General features: G+C 39.6%; 1 protein-coding gene across 1 annotated transcript; it reads right to left on the bottom strand.

Moving 5' to 3' along the window:
• Positions 1-833: 833 nt before the first annotated feature.
• On the bottom strand, positions 834-11,701 carry LOC122639849 (ethylene receptor). Its single transcript, XM_043832850.1, has 7 exons — positions 11,558-11,701; positions 6,458-7,410; positions 3,768-4,136; positions 3,363-3,629; positions 3,118-3,245; positions 2,720-2,908; positions 834-1,380 (listed from the first exon to the last, which is right to left on the bottom strand). The coding sequence occupies exons 2-7, from the start codon at positions 7,361-7,363 to the stop codon at positions 1,026-1,028; spliced, it is 2,214 nt and encodes a 737-aa protein (XP_043688785.1). The 5' UTR covers positions 7,364-7,410; positions 11,558-11,701; the 3' UTR covers positions 834-1,025.
• Positions 11,702-24,606: the final 12,905 nt, after the last annotated feature.

The raw sequence follows: 24,606 nt of genomic DNA, 5'->3' as shown, positions 1-24,606 counted from the left end.
AGGCAACCGTCAATAATTTCCCTTATAAATATTTGGGAAAAAGAATAGTGTCTGAGAGTGTCTCTCTCCTCCCCATATGAAAAGACACCTCTGCTCCCTTGTTTTGAAGAGGGGAGAGATAGACTCATGGGAAGGCTGTAGGCCACACTCCTAGACAAAAACCTACCCGAGAGTCTAAATATTTTGTTTTGCTATTCAACTCTGTTTAGGACCATAATTTGGTTCAAAAAATTTTATTCTAATTCAGCAAATACAGCCCACCTCATATTGAATTCTTTCTCCTGCACTTTCAAAAGGTTAATGCGGTTAGCTAGTACCTTCGACATTTTTACATTTTTTACGACCCTTAATTTCTAGGACCCAAATTCAATTATTTGATTGTTAGAACTTCCACACCACAATATAACTGCAAGGCCTAAAAGCAATAGCTGCAGTTCTACAACCTTTCAGAAAAAATGTTTGGGTGCAGAGGGATGAGAGCACCATAAACCTGAAATCCGGCCTGATACAAATCAACCTTAAGCAAGTTTGGATCTCAAAATCACGAGTAGAAGGAAGTGTTACAATTAAGCAGAGCATCTATAACTGACTATCCAATTGTAATTTCAGATACCTTCACAAAACAATAATATTGTATCTGGGTCTGTAAGTTTCGTATCTAGTATTAGGTGAGTTCTCCAGGTTCAACTCAGATCCAATATTGTTCTATACCCTAAATAGGAAGTTAGGCCAAATGAAAACAGCATCTGTTTGGAAAGTATTATCAGGGTGTTGAGAAGGGGGAAGGGAGGGGGAGCAAAATTGGGTAGTATATGATGGATCATCTTATAATATTGGCAGGAAATTCACCCTTTTTACATAGGTAGTAGAAATGTGCTACAAATAGCACTAACACTTCATCCTGTGCTACCATCAATGCCTCAGCATATTATGTACACGGGATCAGCGGCTCATGAGCAGCCTTGGCTCAATTCATGGAGGAGATTTCCTCAACTCTGAGTTGATAGTAATTTAATAAGAATTTGCTACGACTCACGCAGACTCCCACGTTCTAAGAGTTCTGATAAAACACTCCTCATCTTCTCAAGTGAAACTGGTTTCAGTAGCACACCTTTCATACCAACTCTCAAGCAGTTATCCTTTGTTGCCTTATCTGTATTCCCAGTAAGTGCTATGATCAGCGGTCTCTCATGACGTTTAGGGATCCTTTCATGTATGCGTCTTGTCACTTCATAGCCACTTGTCCCAGGCGAGCCTACATCCATGAACACCACCTTGTATTCAGGGGAAACAACCCGCAAACATTCATCAGCAGAGCTAGTGATTGTTACATCACATCCGAGGTGCATGAGAAGACCCTTTGTCACCATCCTGCTAACCCTAAATCACCATAAAGGAAATAATCCAATCACCACTTTTGTATGCTACAATATAAGGCTCCTGTTACAAGCACAGATCACTCCACAAGAAGACAGTATTTGCAAAATCAAGAGAGATGCATATGGATTTATCACCCGCATGCTTTTGATTTATTATCGGTTGGCTTTCAATTATGCAAAGTTCTTTGGCTCCATGCTTGAAGCAGAAGGTTTTAAACCCAAGAAAAGAAGCACCACTGTTAGAAGGTCCTCCCCCCCCTCCTCCCAAAAAAAAAAATTTTGCAGTGCAGAAAAGCTTCATCCAAGGGGACCTTTATCTGCTGCTTCATTTCCTGGGCAGATCCATTTCCCCAAGTTCCTCAAATAGAGGGGGTCGGAAATGACCACCCTACCCCTACCCGAACATACTGCCCAGGTGGGGTCCACCCCCCTCTATTAGAGGAATTTGGGGAAATGGAGCGGGCAGGAAATGGAGTAGATAAAAATACTCATCCAAGGAAGCTATTTCTGCAATTTAGCAGGTTAATATGGTCATTCTGAGTGCTGAATAGACAAGGTATCTGCACACAGGTCAAAATTAGTGGCCCATCCCAATTGTATGGCACCCAAATTGTGGACTGTTCCCATTTTTTGTAGCTGCCCAATTTTATTCAGAAAAAGAAAAAAACTATTCAAATATTTTTTAAGCCAGTATCTTGGCCTTCTAGAAAGACCTTGGAAACTTTTTTGACACGAGTAGAGGATTAAGTAGAATGTCTGTCCAGAGTTTGGGGTTTATGTACCTGTCATGTTGCAAATATAACCACCCATGGATGAATAGTTCCTGTCACTACCACTGGAACAAACCCAACCCAACCCAAACACTAATGCCTACAGGGAACTTCAACTACAACTAGATATGCCAATCAAACCATCGCAGTGGGAAAGCTGTTTAGTATTTTGCTCTTTGGGAAAGTTCTACAACAGAAATTTTGGCAGCAAATGAAACCAAGCCCTCATTCTTAATCCACCATGAGAGATGGTGGAGTAAGAATATATGCAGCTTTTTTTTTCAAGGGAGGGGAGGAAGTTGAGAGCAAATGTCTGATCACATTAATCATTATGCCTGGTTAACATAAATTTTAAGATAAGATAGAATGAAACATATCTTTTCTCTGTTATAGGCATAGGACAGATGTTTAAGGGAAACCCAAGTAAAAGAAAAAGTAATATGCATTAAAAATCTATTTAACTGCAGAAAATACCAATAAAAAACAATTTCACACAAATAAGATAGTTAAAAAGGGGTTTTTGAGGAATCCAAAATGTAAATTTTCATTAACTGTAGCTGTCATACTGACCCATTGTCATCCATAAGGAGAATTTTGAGTCCTGGAAAATTGGACTGCACACGATTCAGAGGTACAACACGGTGGTCTGGCTCACTCGAACGCCCCCCGATTCCAAGTTTTACAATGAATGAAGCAGTACAACCCTTGCCAAAACCTTCACTTTCAATCCATATATGCCCCTCCATGAGGTTCACAAACCTGATTGTGTAAATGTTAATGATGAAAACATTTCCAGTCAATATTACCTAATAGCTACTACCAGATAAGTTTACCACTATCAAAGAAAAAGATTTGAATGCCAACTAATGCTGAGAATGTCAACAAAGAATGAGAGTGATTTTAAGAATCACCCAATTATACATAGTACAAGTTAAAGCTGCAAGGCAAGGGAATCGACAAAAAAGTACCTCTTACAAATTGCAAGCCCAAGCCCAGTGCCACCCGAATTTCTATTTGCTAATGATTGATTTTGTGCAAATTTGTTAAATAATTTTGGAATATCTTGGGGGTTAACTCCTGACCCTGAATCTTTTACCTGCATGATAAAGACAATATCTATATGATTAACTTCATATACTCAAGGAGTATGCAGTATATATCAGAATCCACATGTGCAAGTCCATCTTTGTGAGCACACACATTACTAACCCACCTGCACACGCAAATAAAAGTGACTTTCACTTGGAACCGGAAAAAAGTCCGGTGCTCGAGCGTCTAGTAGAGGTTCTGTTTTGGCAATACAAGCAGCAACTGAGATGCTGCCTTCTTTTGAGAACTTCACAGCATTACCAACAATATTTAAAATGGTTTGCATAAGACGTTTTTCATCACCAATGGCATACTCTGGCAAATCTGAAGCCATCACTAATGTCACTGATAATTTCTTGACCGATGCGATGGGCTTGACCAATTGAACAACCTGCATTGACAAACAGGTATGACGCCATACCGAAAAATTCAACAGCTACTGTTGCCTAACATCCAAGTCTACCTAAAGATCCACAGAGCCTAATCATCTCTCTTAACAAGTATATTACCAAGAATCATCAAAACATACCTCTCTGAATACTGCATGAAGGTTAAATGTCGCAAGGTCAAGTTCAAGGCTTCCATCTTCAAGCCTTGAGAGATCTAAAACATCATTGATGAGTGTTGCTAAGAGGTTACTGCTCTTTAGGATTGTTTCTACCATCAAGCGTTGTTCTGGTGTCAGTTCAGTTTCCTGCAGCAAGGAAGAAAGTGCAATAATTGCATGCATCGGTGTTCTCATCTCATGGTTCATAACTGCCAGGAAATCATTGCGAGCATGAATGGCTGTTTCTGCCTCTCTCCTTGCCAAATCCAGTGCTACATTTTGATCCATAAGCAGATCCCTTGCTCTCATAGATTCCTCTAAAATTGCAGCATGAGAAAGGGCAACAGCCACCTGGACCCAGAAATATAATTTGAATTACTGTATGAATAAACATCTCCCAGTATGGTAACCAATGAGAAACAACTACTCTACATTACAACTAAAGGAAAGCCAACAAAAATTTGGTTTAACTGCAGCACAAAATAGCTGAGCCATCCACAAAGTGACATAGATGTCAGGTGTCCATCATCAAGAGTCTCAAAATCTGGTCTAAAATTTTGCAGTTTTAACAAGTACCAAATAAGAACTAGTTTAGGATTATTCCAATATTTTTTAAAGGATTAGTAATACAGGACTGGTTTTGTTCAATTTGGTCAGGCCTGGATTGATTCAAATTCTGGTTCAACCCATGGTCTTGGTCCAAGAGATGGTTCAGATCTGGTTCTTCTATAAACATATGTCGTGGAGCTAATTTGAGACTTTGAGATTTCATAATTCCTGATTTTCACGAATTTTAGGTTCACACAACTCATGGGGCCTAATTGAAGGACTTTTACGGCTTGTGGTTATAAGTTTCCTAAAATTTAGGAACCTAATCTTCAGCCCAACCATGGGTTCTTAGTAGAGTAATTATTTCTTATCTTTTATTTATTGTCAAGTTGTTAAGTGAGAATGGGATAAGTCCCATCCCTTTATTCAGTTTTAATTCCTTGTTGATGCCAGTTTCCTACATAATTAAGGAACTCCACCTTAGTTCACGCAAGGAGGGAATTTCCTTTCTTTATTGGATTTGTAATTTTCTTTTTAGACTCTGATTAGTTTAGAAGATAAATTAAATACAGTTGTAAGGCTACACTACAGCCCATGATTTGAATATGGAATAAAATTAGATTTGTTTGAAGTTGTTGCCTCTCCCTTCTCTTTCCTCACTCCCCCACGATCTCGTCTTCCTTCCTTCTCTTCTCTCTTCTATCTTACCCCCAAGGTTCTGTTTTCTTCCTTCTTAGCTCTTTCTCTTCCTCCTACTTTCCCCATCTATATTATCAGGTTTGATCTATATCAACTATCAGATTAGAATCTTTTCCTTCGATCTTTTAAATATACCCACCACCCACAGATCCATCTTTTAGTTTAGGATTTGTGAAATTCTACATATATAGTTTTATCAAAGAAAATTTTCATTTAGGAAGCAATATACAACAAGACATGCACTTTGGTTTCACTGACTGCTTTACTCGGTAAAAATGAGTCTATAGGACAGTGATAGATGGAAGAATCATTCAGAGAAGAAATTTGATTGACGAAGTAATCAACTTCATATTTTCTTACTCATTATACAAAACGATGAAAAACCCTTCCCCCTTAGTTCTTTAAGCTTGTCATGGATGGAACTCTTTAGGGAAACCAGACTCTGCAAGTCTTTTGACACCCTTCAGAGATCATGAAGTTTTACACTTATCTGGCTCTACTCAGATCCAGACTCAATCACACAAATTTGGAGACTATTATTTCTTGCCTTGGATGGTTTCCTCTCTGGAAATCCATTTGATTGGAGACGCAGCTTTGATGATTAGTTGACCAGTCATTAAAAAGGAAGATCACGGAGATATATGCACTTGATCAGAAAGAGTGCTAGGATATTTCCCTTCCATTGGAAACTATGATTGGCAAACTACTAGCAGATGAATTAGTTAAGCATCCACTTATACAATACAATACCATGATGTAGCTCCTTTCCCAGTTTAAAATCTTTTACTTTAGTTTTCTTTCAGTATACTGCAACTCTGCCTTGCAGGTTCTGCTGCTTTGCTTTTCCTATTAATGAAGTGGACATTCACCAAAGGGGTTTTTTTTTTTTTTTTTTTTTTTTTGGGGGGGGGGGGGGTTGGGGGAAGGTTAACCAGCAATGGTTTGGCACAAACAACTGAACAAGACTATTGTTCAATATGGCAGGTGTACATCCTCCAAACACCAACACATGAATTCAAAGTCCATCCTGAGACACAACTAGTGCTAAATTTTTTTAAAAAGAACAAGCCTACATCATCATATAATATAAATATATAATAAATGATAACAGAGCACAAATGGAACAGCATATCACCATCAAAAAAGCTTTAAGCAATCAGACTTTGGTCCACAACCAAAGTGGCTTAGTGAAATGTAGAACTGCAAATATTCAGCTAAGAGCAATTCACCTGCATTATAAAAGAAAAGACACACAGTGTAATCTAAATATGTAAGACACTTCTTTGCTCAGATGTAACAATTGATATCAACACATTTAATTGGCTAACATGAAATCGACATGAAGGAAAAGGGACTTTACAATGCAGTTCTAAAATCTATCATAATACAGGTAAAATACAAAAGATGCAGGAATCAACACAAACCTGATCAGCAACCACTTCCACAAGTTCCAGCTCATGGACGTGCCATTGTCTTGCACTGTCGGAGGGAAGCATCAAAACCATCAATGCATAACGTTTTGTAGAAAGCTCTGGCCAATCATTAATTTGGAAATTTGAGAGGTGTAAAAGTGGAACGCGAACAGCAACAACCTCCCCAGGCATATATTTTCCTGCAGTAGGCCGAAGTCTTGCCACGGGGGAATTTGGAGATATTTTTACTGCACGATTGCTACTAAAAACTTGATTGATCACAGGAAGATGAATAGGTACTGTAAATCCAACAGGATTTTGGTGACGTAAGGTGTATGAAAGTTGAAGTTCCAAACCAGTACGTGTAGGCATCCATAATGCACACTCCTCCAATGCCAATGTTCTACCCAACTCAACAAGAGTCGTCTTCAGAATAGTATGCCTGTCAAGAGTGCTTCTAATCTCATGAGTAAGCATTCTAACATGCCTGCCTGTTTCTTCTTGTGTACGAATCAAGCCCATCTCACGATCAAGTTCTGCAGCTTTATTTTTCAAAAACAACTCCCTGGTTTTCACGCTCAATAAGTCAGGAATAATATGCACAAGCATAAGGGCCGTTGCACAAGACACAACAGCAGTCAAAGCCTTTGCTGTTGTCATTACAACTGCCACAGTTCTTGAATGTGTATTGAAAGTCCATAAGTTAATTAGGTGTGTTGCACCACAAAGAACTATGAAAGCTCCAAATTGCACAAGCACCCATCTATACGGGAAAACTGAAGATTTCTTCACAAAGTAGATAAGCTCAAGAGGAATAGAAAAATAAGCAAGTGCAATAAAGAAGTCTGAAATGTACTGGTACTTCATCAATAGTTCATCAGCTGGCCATTGTGGCTCAATGCAATTGCAAGACTCCATCTCAAGAACCACTTTAACCACTAACTCCTTTTAAGTGTCATAGAGACCTGCACAAATAAGTGGGGAGATCTTATAAATAGATATCATACAGTTACTGCAATAAAAAAGTACAAAAGAAACTAAATATTGATTGCCAGGGAAAAATAGTTTAGTTGTCATAATAGGCTGGACTTGGACAGAGGTCAAGCTGGAACAAAATAATAATTCAGGCAGAAAATTTTCATTCCTGGCATACTTCTTAGTATGATAAATAACCTTCAAGAAGGCCTTTTTCTAAAGTGCATTACATCCAAGGGCCAGTACCCATGATTTTAAAGGAATTCCCCGGCTCTCACCAGGCCACCCATGTCATATACAACACCAGTGGTTACTTGTTTGGACATAGCTTTGTGCCTCTTGTATACTCAATTATGCAGCCAGCCAACCTAGATTACAGATTAGGAATCAAAGATCAGATTGGCTGCTCCACAGACCCAGATCTGAACTATTTCCAAATAAAACAGGGTTAAAAGGCTTGCTGATTTGCTGGTTTCAGTAATCTGCATAGGGGAGAGGATAGAAAGAGAGAAGAAAGAGAAGAGATAGGGGCTGTAATGGGACTGTTAACAGTACCCATGACTAATAACTAAAGAAAAGAAAGAGACAGAAGAGAGGGATAGGGGAGAAGAGAAAGAAAAGAGGAAACCTTCTTTGTTACACAATTCAAATTTTGTATTCTATTACATTAACTATCATTATGGAGGTGGGTGAGGAAAGACATGCATAGCTTAGGCCTTGTACCCAGTATGACCTTGAATAGAGCTGATTGGAGGGCAAGGATCCATGTAGCTGACCCCATTTAGTTGGGATAAGGCTGAGTTGTTGTTGTTGTATGGGGGGTGGGTACATATTTATAAAAAAAAACAAAAGAAAGTTTCCAAAATCTAAAATTCTTAGGTAGCAAGACTAACTTAACTAAAAAGGACTCTAAAATACTCAACTAATTAAAATTGTTGAAGCATAAGTCTTCTAGATAACTTGGGCTCCACAAAACTAACCAAAATGGGATATTTTAACGACTAAACTAAAGCCAACTACATTACCAAATGGATCCCACTAATAATTAAATATCTATTTTCGAACACCCCTTTAGACCCCCACTTTTGGGCCTTGCAATTCAGCCCATTACAATTACAACCCAAAGAATTAAAAGCTCATTCCTCATACATATTAAAATAGAACCAATTTTTGGATTGGACCTGCATTATTTTCCCTCGGTTCAAAAAGACTCTTCCTCGAGTTTTATAGAAGGGTAAGAATAAGAACACTTTGACGGGTGCTTGTAGCTCGTTGTCTTCAACTCGAACAAAATTCAAAATATGAAGATTTGACCGTTATGTGCTTGTCTTGGAACGTGCGAAGAAGAACGAACTCATAATATGGAACAACTTTCATCGCAATAGACCCTTTCACAAGCTCGTTTTCTGCTCAAAGGGACTGCATTTTCCCCGTAGGCTCAGCAGAAACACGTTCTTCATCTTGTTTAGCCCCTTTCAACTCCTTTTATGGCAACACTGTTGGTGTCGCTCCAACCGGCTTTAAAGAGCTATCACACTACAACCCTTTCAAGACAATAGTTAGTTGTAGACAAGAGGAATTTAGCGTACATGAGGGAACTCACAGTCAAGGATAGCCTTCAGTTCTTCCATCCATGATTGAACAACTATTATGATATGTTTGAAGAAGGAAATGCATGACATCTAGCAGCATCAAAATAGGAAGAAAACTGAAAATTCGACGAAAACATCATCATTAGATTCAATGATGATCTCATCCATCTTAGATGACATCTCTACCGCAGACCGTGAGACAAGATTCTCATACCTCCCCCTATCAATGAATAGGGAAGAAGTCTTTCCATTGGCAACCAAACTCTAGTCTTGAAAATAAAGGAATCCATGGCTAGGTTAGGTTTTGATACCAAGTTGATGCAGCCAGCCAACCTAGATTCCATACTAGGAATCAAAGATCAGATCGGCTGCTCCACAAGCTCAAATCTGAACTATTTTCTGATAAAATAGGGTTGAAAAAGACATAAATTTGCTGATTTGAGTAGCCTTCATTGGGGAAAGAAAGAAAAAAGAAAGGGAAGAGATAGGGGCTGCTATGGGACTGTGAACAGAAAGATAGAGGAGAGTGATAAGGGAGAAGAAAGAAAAGAGGAAACCTTCTTGGCTACAATTCAAATCCAAATTTTGTATTCTATTTCATTAACCATTCATTATGACGTGTGGGTACATATTTATAAGAAAACAAAAAAAATAGTTTCCTAAATCAAAAACTTAGGCAACTAGACTAACTTAACTAACAAGGACTCTAAAATACTAAACTAATTAGAATTGTTGAAGCCAAGTCTTCTAAATAACTTGGGATACACACAATTAACCAAAATAGGACTCTTCAAATGACTAAACAAAAGCCAACTACATTAACTAATGGACCCCACTATTAATTAAATATCTATTGCTGCACACCCCTTTAGACCCCCACTTTAGGCCTTATAATTCAGCATATTACAAATACAACCCATAGAATAAAAGCCTACAAATTTTTTAAAACACCTAGATATATGTTATATGCATGGGTTTTCCTTTGCGCTGAATTTCTTTTCAGCCTATATAAGATTATGTAAGACACACACACACACACAAAAAAAAAACTTCACAACAAAACCAAAGAGTCTTAAAATTTTGCGCTTTTCACTTTTTCAAAGCTTGTAGTATTCTTCAATCCATCAAATACATATAATATACAGCAGTCCCCATTCTAGCTTTCAGGAGGTTGTTGTGTCAAATACTCAGCCCTCAGCGTCCTTATCCATGTCTACAGATTATATCCTCTAAGAATAGGAAATTCTCTCATTTCCCCGCCAAACTCATGGAAATATACATTTTTTCAGAGAACAAAGGACAAATTTTTTATTCAATACCAAGCATTGTCATAAATCATAGGTGGATCTGGGTGGCCCCTGACTGCTAGCAGGCATGCAGAAACTAGGAAGACAATTTAGTTAGAGACCAATTAAGAATTAAGTGTGACCATATCTTCCCATAAGGCCATAATCCGGTGCTCTTCAACCAGAAAGATTCAACCAATCTCTCACCAGAGCCCCCATCCGATTAGGGTGATAACCCAAAATCTTATGCCGCTCGCTACTATATTCATACACCCTTCCAATTCAATATGTTTTTTCTCCTCCCCAAACCATTAACCAAATTATGGGTGGTTCATTAAAATAAACCTTGATAAACCACTTCATGCCAGTGAAGCTGCCAAAATGTCACAACAGCTAGATGCTGCTTCCTCTATTTTGCATTTCCACAATTCTCACATAACTTCCTATCAAGTAAATTTCTGTTCTCCCGCATTATACATTTAATAATAAATTACAGTTTACATGTCCTAGTATTAGCAGATGAAAACCAATCCATGTGAAAGAAATGCCAAATTCTAAACATCAAATATGAGACTAGTTAAAAACACATCTCAGATTACAAGATAACTTTAACATCTGATAGCAATAGCTTGGATAGCCATGATATCAAAATAACTGTTCAATGACGTCTTAAGGGTGCAACTCATGCAAGGACACCAGCAATAGCTCATGCAGGTGAGAATGCAACCGACAGTGCAACACACGTATCAGGCTACAAGATGATTGAATGTGATCTTTTTAGTAGGGGAACCCCTCTCCCAAGTGATCTCTACATGGAGAGCCTAGTTCGACTAGAAGGCCAGAATTTTAACAAGCTAGCAAATAACATATGCTATGTCAAGCCAACCAAAAATTAGAAGTTAAAATTAAAATTAAAATCTCCTAAAATTAGCATTTATCGCGAAAATATTTGCGGAGGAAAATAAGATCAAAAAATCCATAAAAAGGATGTCTATTCATAGTAAATCCCACACTATAACATCTAATGCTCCCCCTTCCTCACTTCCGAACTCAAGCAGAAACCTTTAAATGAACTCAAAGTAACTCTAGTCCAGGTTCGAAAATCGGCTTAAAACCCTAGAAAATCAACATGCAACAAAAAGAATCACCAGAAACCTCTGCAACCCTCCCAGATCAAAACGAACACCAAAGGGACAACCTTCTCAGCCTAACAAGATTAAAGATTTACAGAAAAAAAAAAAAAACAGATGACAACTTACCTGATTCTTCTCGTTCCGGTTCTGATCGAACAGGTCGATTATCAGACCGAGCTCTTGCTGGCTAAACACCATTTCCCGTGAATCACGAGAACCTCTAACGCCACACATAACCATCGATCATCTCATCTACCTTAAGCTTTAACCTATGAAAAGGGCTTTTAAATCTTGAAAAATAAGTTTTAGCTGAGTTTATATTGTAACCAAAACCAAAAAAAAAATAAAAGCTTTTCAGAAATAAGCTCTGGGTGCATGTATCGGTTCCCAAAGAGCAGAGTGATGGTGATAGCTGTGGGACCCACCGTCGTCCTCTTCTTGTGTCATTAGCCTTTAGTTGATAATGCTAAAATTCCTAGCTTTGACAATGTGCTTATCACACGCGCCAATCCACGCGTTATTCTGGCACAAAAGTGCAATTTACAGTGGGCCCAATTCTCTCTGTTGAGCACGTGGAGTAGTATGGCCCACTGATTGGAACTTATAAAAGACTGGACTTGTATTGCTTGATAACCTGTGTTGATGATTCATGACTACTAGTTACATTTCTAAGATAAAGCCGTCCGATAAGGATCTTTTAATTTCGATGATTAAGGGGAAATTGAGCATGAGAGGCATAGATGTCATTTTCCTTTTGCGGTGAACATAGATGTCATGTTGATAGGTAGCAAAATTGGCTCGAAAAAATTGGGGTAAAGCATTGAATGCAACCCAGAGAGGGTGAATTGGGTTTTTAGAAATTTAAACATGATGTAACTATACTCATATTCATAGAATAACAAACAAAGTAATGAAATAAGAACTAACGTTATGTTTCTAGTATTTCTGTACTATTTGTGTTCCAAGCACACAAATAGCACAGAAAAATCGTTTAATAACCTATTACATTTCAAGTGCTTATTTTTGCAAACAGAAACATAAAAGTAGAAACAACAACCAATGAATCTCAGCCCACCAAATGCCAATAAAACATGTGTAGAGAGGCTAAAATCAATCCAAAGAGAACAAACAATAACAACCAATGCAGACATAACACAAAGAGGAAGATAACAAACATCAAAGCCAGAAGGCAACAAGAAAACATCTACAGAACTAACAAACCATTACACGACTGCAATACGGATTCCAGCAGACAAATGGAGGGATTACCAGTTTTAAGAGAGACCGAGAGATAGCGAGAGAGAGAAAGAATGAGAGATTACCTTGTTTGTAATCACTGGTTGCACTAAGCTGGACTCCCAGATGGTAAAATCCCTACATTTGCAACATGAAAAGCCATAAAATCAGGTAAGTCGGTCTACAAATCTCTGAGACAAAAATTACAGGAAAAAAACAGAGCCTTATACTTCACAAGCCGAGATTGACATAGGTTTAGCAGAGGTGGGAGGGACAAAATGGAGAGGACGTCCAGCTGAGAAACAGAGGTGCAGGCAGCGTTTGGGGCTGCCAGAGAAGGAGAGACGATAAATAGAGAGAGAGAGAGAGAGAGCGATATAGTGAGAGAGAGAGTGAGAGATTCTTACGGATAGAGAGGCGAGATAGTGAGAGACGGAGTGAGCGAGAGAGAATGACACAGAGAGTGAGCGAGAGAGAGCGAGATAGTGAGAGAGAGAGAGAGAGAGAGAGAGAGAGAGATAGCAAAGATAGAGATGGACCGTACCTTGTTGCAGCTCTCCCTTCAGATCGTCTCCCTTCTCCCTTCGTCTGCAAAATAGGGTTTCCCTTTACCCCTTTCCTTTGATTTTGTTTGAGCGAACAGTGAACGAGTGTGATTTATCGAGTAATAGTTTTTGCCATTGACTTGTAAAATGTTAATAACAACAAATTGTTGTTATGTCAAAAACGTTTTTTAAGGCATAAATTGTTATAAATTTTAATTTTTGTTATAAAAAACAAGTGAAACAAAACGATTTTATCAAACGATTTTTTTGTTTCATTTGTGTTCTCATAACGTTATTGGCAAAGAAACAGAACAAATATAACATTGTCAAACGGTGCCTTATTTTTACTGTTTTGTGGTCCAAATAAAAAACCTGATACACGATTTTTCGTGAAAGAAAGCCCTCCAATACAAAAGTGTTGCCCAATAACACCCAGATGCAACTCTTCTAAAAGCCCTTCTCTCTATTCGAAACGCTCCTCCATGTTGAAACGCTCCAACCTGCAACCTCAATCATCGTGGAAGGATCTGCCACAATCACCTCCTCTGGTTTTTTTGGATCTGTTTCCTCCTCCCTGCTACCACCGCGCGCCAACACCACCTGAACGAAGGCAAAGAACGAAAAGAAAAGAGAAGGCGCTGAGGACCATCGCCAAGGGTCGAAGCTCACCGCCTGGTACTACATATCTTTCTTAACAATCGACTCTTCATCTCATTCAACTCTGAAGGTAATTCCTTCTTCTTCTTCTGAAATCCTAACACCCGCCGAAAATCTTGAAACCCTAACAGCCTCTGAAAGCTTTGGATTTTAGAGGGGAAAAAACGATCTTGAAACCCCAACACCCTCCCAAAATCTCTAAGCAAAACCCTAGATTATATAGTTTTTTGCCCATGTTGAATAGGGCTGATCTTAGGGCTGATTTAAGTTGCAAATCTTAGGGATTTTACTCAAGTCATCTTGTTGAAGTGGACAATCCAGTGTTGATCCAAGGTAATCTCTCATTCTTTCTCTCTCTCTCTCTCTCTCTCTCTCTCTCTATTTTACTGGAACTGGATGTAGATCTTCTTCCTTATTGTCGTATTCATGGAAATTTTTTTTAGTTCTCTCTTTTGTTTTTCTTTTGTTCATGTCTTGTGCAGTTTCAACTAAGAAGTTGAACTCCATTACTCTTTAGCATATAAATTGCTTAAAATGTTCTGCACCTGAAGAGGTTTCTTTCTCTTTTGGTCCTTGAAATATGGTTGTTGAAGAGCCTTTACCCTCAAAAGTTTGTCTCATGAAAAGGGATCAGAGACATAAAAGACACCACTATCCAGCACAGGGAAAGGCACAAATCTCAAGATGCCTCTCATAACCTGCAACCTAACACCCCTCACCACTGTTTCAAAAATCAGATTCTCAATCAGCCAAATTCAGATTGGAATTGGCCATGACCATCCCTGATTTTAGACATTCCAAAACGGCCAATTTTAAGGTTAATAACTCCTGCATGTTCCTGGTGATGAAGATATTCCCACTCAATTGGAACTGTACAAGAAAGTGGCTCTGAATATGAGCTAGTAGCCCTGAGCCTCCTCTGTCTCACTTAAAATGCTTTCTCGTTTAGGTAAACAAATGAACATCAGCAAACTTATTAAAATCTGATTCCTGCCATCCTCAATAAAATCTGATGAAGTAATTTTTTTTAGTTCTCTCGTTTGTTTTTCTTTTGTGATTTCTGCATTAGGTTTATGAATTGTTCTGACATCTGATTTCAGTACCTAACGAGTTACCTATTCCCTGTTCTTGATTGTTGGTGAATTACCTAAATACCCCTTCCACAAATCTGTTAAGTTTCCCCCTTGAGTTTGAATTATTCTTTGATTTAAGGATCTTGTTTATTGGCTACTGTTTTGAGTCTTTCAAATACAGAACTACATTAGATCTTCAATTACTTCTGTGTTCTGCACAAGTGGAATAAAAGAATGTCACCCTGGGAACACATATGATTGTAAAGCTTGAAACCACTTCTTTTACTCCCTTCCATATGGAACCCCGGGGAAGAGGGAAGAGGGAAGAGGGAAGAGTGATCAGACAAATAGGCTGAACTGTGAGCCTACTCTTTTTCATTGTGTTATGCGAAATTTGCCGTTATAGTTTGGTACCCTTGTTGCTCTATCATTATAGCCTGTTATGTTATTCCTTTGAGAGCATCATTCTTTATTTTCTTCTTCCTTTTTTGAGTCATGTGTTGGTCCCACTAGGGTGTCACCAAGAATGAGAGGGGACAAAATTGCTAAGGTAGTGCATCTACCACAAAAGGCATAGCACCTCTACTACCAATTCAGTGATTGGTTTAAATTATTTTTTAACCCAGAATTCCATTATGTTGATCGATATCACTAGAAATACTGACCAATTTTGTCTTTTTTCTTTTTTAATCCAAAGCCATAACATTCCAAAGAAACCAAGCATGTCCTTTAGATTCTATTCTTTTCCCTTTTTGTTTTTGTGTAACCCGTTTAAATTTTATTTCAATCAAAGAATATATAAAATATAGAACCATGGCCTCTTGATTCAGCATGGATTAGAAGGTGAGGTAATTGGAAAATCTTCATAGATGCATTAAGACCCTTTTTATTCATAAGCATGTTCAAAACTCTACTTGATGGGTCTTTAGCTCAAGTTGGTAGAGCACTTGGAACATAAGTATGTTCCAAGGGATAGTGGTTCAAATCTACTAAGACCCTTTTTATTCAATTGTTCAAAGCATAGTTAGTTAAGGTAATTTGAGAATGACAACTCTCAGCCTTTTGTTTGAGGTCTTATAGCAAATTGATTGCTTTTGTAGTAGGTGCATAGCCAAAGATCACCTGTCTCTATACATTATTAGAATTTAGAAATTGTGTTATCCACTAGAAAAATAGGAAAAGAAAGTGTTAGTTCTTGTTATTGATATTCACTAGTTTCATCTTGATTAACCATCTGTTCCAATTGTTTACAGATACGTACACTTTATATGGATTTGTAATAACTTTTAATGTCCTAAGGTCATTGACTTTATATGGATTATAGTATTAATGGCATTTCTGTAATTTATAGTAACCTAATAATATATCTCTCTCTTTTTTAATGTACACTTTATATGGATTTTTAATAATTTTTAATATTCTAACATCATTTACTTTATATGGATTATAGCATTAATGACATTTATGTAATTTATAGTGACCATTACGAAACTGTTTTTATCAAATACTTTTACAGTACTAAAAGTGTTATGGATACGTTCCTGGAACAGGTTTATTAAACACTATTTTGCAACCCAAAATATGTTTTTGGTGAGAAACAAAACAGAAACATGCGTAACATTATCAAACAGTACCTAAGAATATTGAGTCATTAACGCTTCTATTTTTTTTATTTTTTTTATTTTTGGGTGCGGCACACTTTTATGTGTTTCTGGGTATTTTGAGCGTTTCTGGATCCTAAAATGTTGTATGGTAACCCAGAAAAAAAATATTTCTGAAGTTCAGAAGAAACAAAAATCTATATGGATCACACTAAACAGAATCGTTTATGTAGTTTACCAAAAATTACGTCATTGCCACCTACATCATAGCTTTTATACTTACAATTTTTTTAGTCAAAAAAAAAAAAAACAAACATCACAATTAAAAACTACTTAAATTGTTTAGACAGTACAACCATGAGTTTAAACAAGTTATTACAACTGAATTCTAGAGATGAAATAAAACATTTGCGGGACATTTGAAAAACCATCGTCCTGGGTGTGTGAGACATCTTCAACTCCATCGCACCCTGACCACAAGGACACATGGGACCTTCACTTTTCATCTCTCTGTAAGATAATTCAAATTAAAAATATAGAATTTTGGATTACTGTATAAAAAGAAAGAATTACTCACAATTGAATTATGAATTTTAAAATAAAGACATTTTAATATAAAAAAATAACATAATGATAGCATAAAATCAACGTCAATGTACTTTAATCTCTAAAATGATTACAAACTATGAGTCGAGTAATGTGGGGCAATCCATGCTTTATTGCTAACTCGTTCGCAATCCTCTTCCTAAACACATCCATCTCTTTAGTCCTATTACGCTGACTGGTAGAAGTACTTTCAGGTGGGCTAACATCATCTTCCGGTTCCTTATCTTCATCTCCATACTCTTCAAATATTTTGTCTTTCTCTTATTCGTCACGAATGAAGTTATGAATAGCACAACAAGCAATGACGATGGCGCTTTGAGTTTTTATAGGATACCTAACATGCATTTTGCTCAGTATAGGAAATCTTTTTTTCAAAGCTCCGTTCTATGACATTCCTAACTAAAGAGTGCCTATAGTTGAATAGTTCCACTGTTGTCCTTGGTTGTCTACCGTTATCTCTAAAATCTTACAAATGATATCTTTGCTCCTTGAATGGTGTCAAGAACCCAGTTGTAGAATGGGTATCCAGAGTCAACCACATAATACTTGCCTAACATTTATTGCACAAAAAAACAATCAATACAAGTATACACAACACAACAATTAGAATGAAAAATTAAAGTGAACTTGTATTTACCCGGAGGAGGGTGAGGAATTCCTAAGCTTGGATTTGCCAGAGCGTTTGCAAATATCCGACAATCATTTGCGGAGCCCTCCCAACCACTGTATACAAATGTAAATTTCATGTCACACATGACATTTTGTGTGGTGTCTCCCTTTCTGCCTCTATAGGGTATTTGTTTATTACGAGGTACTATGACATGAATATGAGTGTCATCAATGACACTGATACAATCTTAATACAATTCATATTAACAATATCATCAAATCAAACCATTTATGAGATTGATTAACTAATAAATATAAATTTTTAAGTTGTTATGCATACCTTAAAAAATTAATAGTTTTTTGGCTTTCAATCATCTCTTTTGCAACACGATTGAAATTTGGAGGTCTTATAATATCTTCTGTCAGCTTTAAGAATGCCTTCAACACTTTGTAAAACACTCTGCCTATGGTCTCTCGAGAATGTTGGAAATCTTCCGCTATGTCTCTATACCAGTCATTACGGCCAACTATAGCTATAAACATAGCTAACTGCTCATCAACTCTAACATATCTTGTATCTGTTAACCATCCATGCTCTCGCATTAAAGATTCAAGATTGAGGAAGATATGTCGCTCCATCTTATATTGTTCAAAACATCGATGTACATGCCCATCTAGAATTTCACTTAGACGTTCTAGTCCTGTGAAAGCACTATCTCGAATAGGTTCCCTAACATAGATTGACTCTTGTGCATGCATTAAAAGAACCATAAACAACAACATTTCTTCTTTGGTGTCTTCTCTTTCATGTTGTTCCAACTACGCACCAAACACACGACCATTATGAGCAATTCCGAAAATAAAATAGAAGACACATATAAGACTAAAGTGAACTTAATGTATAATATCAAACACAAAAAATCATTAACAACAACATAAACAACATTCTCGCACTCCATTCAAAGCTTTAAAAAAACACAAATAGATAAAAAAAAAAGAAAAAAAATCACAAGCATTTCCAAGTTCAATATTCCACAACAAACCCCCATAACCATAAACAAATTTTTTTTAAAAAAATTATCCTTAATAACAACTTTCAATTCTATGAAAAAGTTTAATCATAGAAAAACCAGAATTCAATCTAGAGTACAGAGGAGTATGGACTTCCTGTGTGCAGAGCATGAAATCAAGGCTTCTCTCCATTGTGGGTCAGACATTACCCTTTTAAGTGTCTTCTCATATGTAACATCATCTAATTCATACCCTGTCTCAAGCACTTCCAAGGCCTTTGTAACACCAAACATGTCTGTTGTATGCTGGGTTGATGCACTAGATAGAGATGCATCTCTCTCTATCCTTGATCTACTAATGCCTCGAATGGCCTGGACAGCCATTGCCCAATCACCGTATCTGCTCTTCCTTCTCTTCGTATTAGGAGTCCTATCATGCCTGTGGTTTTGAGGCTGGATTCGAGCCAGTGTGTGAGTAGGTTCAGGTTTGGGTGTTGGGTATCACTTCTATCCCATCAACTCAGCTAGACTCATCAATAGACTCATGGGCATCCCCCTCCTTCTTAGTTGCCTCAATATGAGCAAATGCAGTTCAATTGTTCATCCCTCCATCACCACTTACGTATGTATTCCAATAATTATGCACAACTCTGGCCATTGTGGGAGTCCATATTTCTTAAACTTTTTTGGTAAATCTATATAGGATTTGTCTGTCATACATTAGTATTCAAAATTAGCCATTCTATTTATATTTGATACGCCATATTCTATATACCAATCTCAGTCTTACACGTGACCCTTCTTGGACCACAAGCAAGAACAATTTATGAGTGTGCCTAAAAAGAACCACGCTCGCGATGGTTACGGGGATGTGCCCACTAAGGCAGTTACATAACCTCCAAGTGGAGATCACACGTGTTCCAAGAATCACCAGATCCCGAGATCCAAGGAAGATCATGGTTTGGATGGGAGTTTCCTATATCCAAGCTCCCAGAAAAGGAAACGACCAAAGAGGAAGAATTGCCCTAGATCCCTCAACCATTATAAATAAACAGCTCAGGCGCTCATGTATTCTCATTCAATAATCAATAAAGAAATTTCATTACTTCACAGTGTCTACTTCAATTTTTCCCAATTTTACTAGTTTAGAGCTAGTCTAATAGTTGTGCCCTTGGAGAATATTTCTCCGACAGAATTCTTCGTACAACAGTTTGGCACCGTCTGTGGGAAACGGAGAACAAAGACCTACGAAGATCCCACCATGACCAACACCAGAAATCAATCTAGGACTACCAGAGCCCCTGCTGCCGCCTGCACCCCCCGCTGCTGTCCAGGAGACCTTGGCTCGACCGACCGGCTCATGTCGGGGGGCTGAGGATCCTATCCCGGAGGACGATGAACTACCATGCCAGGAGGGGTCTCATCCAGGATTTCCGAGAGATCCACCACGGTACGTGACGGTGGAACAGTTCGATGCAATGCAGACCCGTTGGGAAGAGAAAATGGAGCAGATGATGGAGATGCAGCGTGATCTCTTACAGGGGATCCCAATACCCCCACCTCCACCGCAAGATAGAGAAAGATCTCCATCCCTGGGGCATAGCGAGAACCACAGCAACGCTAACAACTCTTAACAAAGAAACAAGGAAATACAGCGGAACACCAAGAATCAAGAATCCCAGATGACCAAAGTCGAATAGGCCCTGAACGACAAAGTCTTAGAACTCCAAGACCAGATCCAAGAAGTCATACGGGGGAAGAATCAAGCCCCTGGCCATGACTTTCACTTCACCACGGATCTGGCATTCACGGATGAGGTGCGGTTTGAGCCTCTTCCAAAGGGGTTCAAGATGCCAGCCATAGAACAATATGCAAGCACCACAGATCCAGAGGACCACTTGGAAACCTTCAAGTCCTTACTATTCTTTCAGGGCGCCTCAGACGCTATCATGTGCAGAGCCTTCCCTTCCACTCAGAAAGGAGCGGCACGACAGTGGTTCTCGCAACTTCCCCCGCGCTCTCTTTCTAATTTTACCAACTTGGGGCGAGCCTTCTTGGCCCACTTCGTGAGCAGCAAAGTTCATAAAAAGATAGCCGCCAACCTTCTAGCCATAAAGCAGTGCCCCGACGAATCCATCAGGGGCTTTTTTACAAGATTCAATAAAGAGGCCTTGGAGGTACAGAATTTGGACCAGGTGGTAAAATTTCAGGCATTACGCAGTGGCATCCAAGATGTCGAATTGAAAAAGTCCTTGATCATGGACGAGACGGGAGATCTGTATGAGCTATTCTCATGCTGTGAGAAATATATCAATTTGGCCCAGGTTCTCGCGGCGGAGAAGGAAGACAAACTCGAGAAGAAGGCCCAAGAAAAGAAGGACGAGTTCACCCGAGAAGCCGGTTTAAAGCGTAGCCGAGATGACAAGGATGGTAGGAGAAAGAAGGATGATAGAAAACCCTGGGTTCCCAAAGCTACCGAACTAGAGTCAGAACCCGTCTACACGACCCTCACTCGCACCCGAGCTCATATCCTGAAGGAGATAAAGGACCAGGTGACCCTGCGTTGGCCTGCCAAGATGGTGAAACCTGCGCATGAGCGCAATAAGAATAAATATTGTCGGTTTCACCAGGACCACGGCCATGACACTGAAGAATGCAGACAGCTGAAGGACGAGATAGAGGCCCTCATTCAAAAGGGACGCCTAGGCAGGTTGGTCAAGAAAGAGGGAAGCGACAGAAGACAAGATTACCGTGCACAGGAACCTGAGGGAAGACAAAGATTGCCAGCCAGGGTCGACAAAGAAGAACAAACTCGAGGAAAGCCCCACTCAGAGAATGCACCCTTGAGAGAGATAACCACCATATATGGAGGACCAAGCATAGGAGGAGAAACTTCAAACTCCCGAAAACATCATGCTCGGAACGTGCTCCACACCGAGATGTTGGATAAAAGGAGAAGGACAGATCAGTGCATAACCTTTTCTGATGAGGATCTAGCTGACATCCAATCTCCTCATGATGACGCATTGGTGATCAAAATGGTTATTGCCAACTGCATGGTAGGAAGAATCCTTGTGGACAACAGGAGTTCGGCTGACATCTTGTACTACGATGCATTCGAGAAAATGCTCCTGAAACCTGAGATGCTGAAGAGAGTAGAATCCCCCTTGTACGGGTTCAATGGGGCCCCTGTACAGGTCGAAGGATCAATTGAGCTACTAGTGACTGTGGGGACGGAGCCCAAGCTTGCTACGGTGAAAATGAATTTCTTGGTGGTGAAAGTGAATTCCACGCATAATGGAATACTAGGGCGGCCAGGGCTCAATGCGCTACAGGCGGTAGTTTCCACCCCGCATCTAATGATGAAATTCCCAACTAACCATGGGATAGGGGAGTGCAGGGGAAGTCAGGTGACTACCCGGAGATGCTACGAAGGATACTTGAGAGCCAAAGGAAAGGAGCCTCAAATGCTTTTAATCAATCTGGACGACAACCTGGATGTCATCGAGCAAGAAAGAAATGAGCCCGCGGAGGATTTGGTCCCCGTGGAAATCATCGAAGGAGATACGAAGCGTACCGTGCAGATAGGCGCAAGGTTGAATGGAGAAAGAAAAACTGCCCTCATAAATTTCTTGAGGGCAAATGCAGATGTATTCACGTGGTCAGCAACTGACATGCCGGGAGTAGACCGCGAATTGGCCGAAAATAGGCTCAGCGTATACCCTACAGCCAAGCCGATGTTCCAGAAGAAGAGAACCTTTGCCCCCGAGCCGCAGGAAAAAGTGATCAAGGAGGTAACTAAGCTGTTGGAGGCTGGTTTCATTAAGGAGGTCATCTACCCAGAGTGGCTCTCCAATGTTGTAATGGTGCCTAAGCCAAATGGTAAGTGGCAAATGTGTATCAATTTTACTGATTTGAATAAAGCTTGCCCTAAAGACTATTACCCTTTGCCTTGCATTGATTTATTAATAGATGCCACGGCGGGCCATGAGATGTTGAGTTTCATGGACGCCTATTCGGGATATAATCAAATCAGGATGTATGGACCTGATATCTTGAAGACATCCTTCATCGCGGGGAGAGATACATACTGTTATACCCGCATGCCCTTCGGGTTAAAAAATGCCGGGGCTTCTTACCAACACTTGGTGAACTACATTTTCAACCACCAGATAGGACGAAATATGGAAGTATACGTGGATGACATGCTGGTGAAAAGCCTAAAGGCGGAGGACCATATTGGAGATCTGGATGAGGCATTTCAAGTCTTAAGAAAGAGCAAGATGAAGTTAAACCCAGCCAAGTGTGCTTTCGGTGTCACTTCAAGAAAATTCCTTGGTTTCATGGTCTCAAAGAGAGGGATAGAGGTAAATCCTCTGAAGATTAAAGCCATACTGGATATGCGCCCACCTGGAAGAATTAAAGAGTTACAAGAACTCACCGGGAGGATAGTGACGCTGGGAAGATTTATATCAACCTCGGGTGATCGTTGCTTGCCTTTTTTCAAAGCTTTGAAGAACCGAGCACGAGAGAGGGAAACCAAGGGAACCAAACTCACCTTTGAATGGATGGAGGAATGTCAGAGTACTTGGCACAACCACCCCTTCTGACCAAACCAGAACCTGGGGACACATTACATCTATACTTGGTCATTACCACGGTAGCGGTAAGCGCAGTGTTGGTCCGAGGAGATGGACGGGCCTAGAAACCGATCTATTACGTCAACAAGGTGCTCCTGGATGCGAAAACCAGATATAGCAGTGTAGAGAAATACGCTTATGCATTAATTACAGTGGCCCAAAAGTTCAGACCGTACTTCCAAGCCTACACCATTGAAGTGGTCACCAACCAACCTTTGAAGAAGACATTAGCCAAACCCGACCATTCGGGGAGGTTAGTAGCCTGGTCGATAGAGTTGGGAGAATTTGATATCCAATACAAGCCCTGAACTGCCATTAAAGCTCAAGCCCTAGCAGGTTTCATTGTAGAGTGCACACTACCTGAAGAAGAAACCCCCTCAAGTGAGGAGCCTGCGGAATTGACAGATGAGTGGACGCTGTTCGTGGATGGCTCATCCAATGCACACGGGTGCGGTGCAGGACTTATATTAACAAGTCCAGGAGGGTTCTCTATGCAATATGCGCTAAGGTTTGAATTTCAGACAACTAACAATGGGCCGGAGTATGAGGCCCTGATTGCCGGACTGAAATTGGCACAAAGCCTGATGGTAAGAAATATTGCCGTCCACAGCGACTCACAGCTAATAGTCAATCAGGTCAAGGGGGAGTATGAGGCAAAGGAACCAAGCATGGCACAGTACCTGAGCAAAGTGCATGACCTGATTACCAAGTTCAGCCACTTCGAGATACTCCAGGTGCTTCGAGCACAAAATGCATCGACAGATGCCTTTTCAAGGCTGGCCACCTCAGACTTTCAAGACTTGGGCAGAACTGTATACATAGATGTGCTCGGTGCTCCAAGCATAGAGCAAACAGAGGAAGTACTGCCAATTGAGATGGAACCCTGTTGGATGGATCCTATAGTAAACTATCTCCAAGACGACACATTGTCTACCGACAGGGAGGAAGCGAAGAAAGTAAGAATGAGGGCAGCACGGTACACGATGATAGGAGGAGTACTCTATAAAAAGGTGTTCGTCATGCCTTACTTGAAATGTCTCCGACCAACTGAAGCGAAATATGTTCTGCGAGAGATACACGCGGGCATTTATGGACAACACTTGGGGGGTATGGCGCTCGCCCACAAAGTCATCAGACAAGAATATTTTTGGCCCTATCTCCGCAAAGAAGCAATGAGTTTTGTCTGCAAATACCTAAA

Source organism: Telopea speciosissima, chromosome 9 (genome assembly GCF_018873765.1).
Source record: "Telopea speciosissima isolate NSW1024214 ecotype Mountain lineage chromosome 9, Tspe_v1, whole genome shotgun sequence".
NCBI classification, from domain to species: domain Eukaryota; kingdom Viridiplantae; phylum Streptophyta; class Magnoliopsida; order Proteales; family Proteaceae; genus Telopea; species Telopea speciosissima.
This window is presented reverse-complemented; position numbering and strand designations above follow the sequence as displayed.

What these genes read in the sequence shown, in the direction of transcription:
- LOC122639849 (XM_043832850.1), bottom strand. Translation starts at nt 7,363, where the DNA reads ATGGAGTCTTGCAATTGCATTGAGCCACAATGGCCAGCTGATGAACTA. An exon ending in TTCATGCAGTATTCAGAGAG is followed by an intron (nt 3,630 to 3,767) that starts GTATGTTTTGAT and finishes TTGTCAATGCAG; the next exon opens with GTTGTTCAATTGGTCAAGCC. An exon ending in GGGCTTGCAATTTGTAAGAG is followed by an intron (nt 2,909 to 3,117) that starts GTACTTTTTTGT and finishes TTACACAATCAG; the next exon opens with GTTTGTGAACCTCATGGAGG.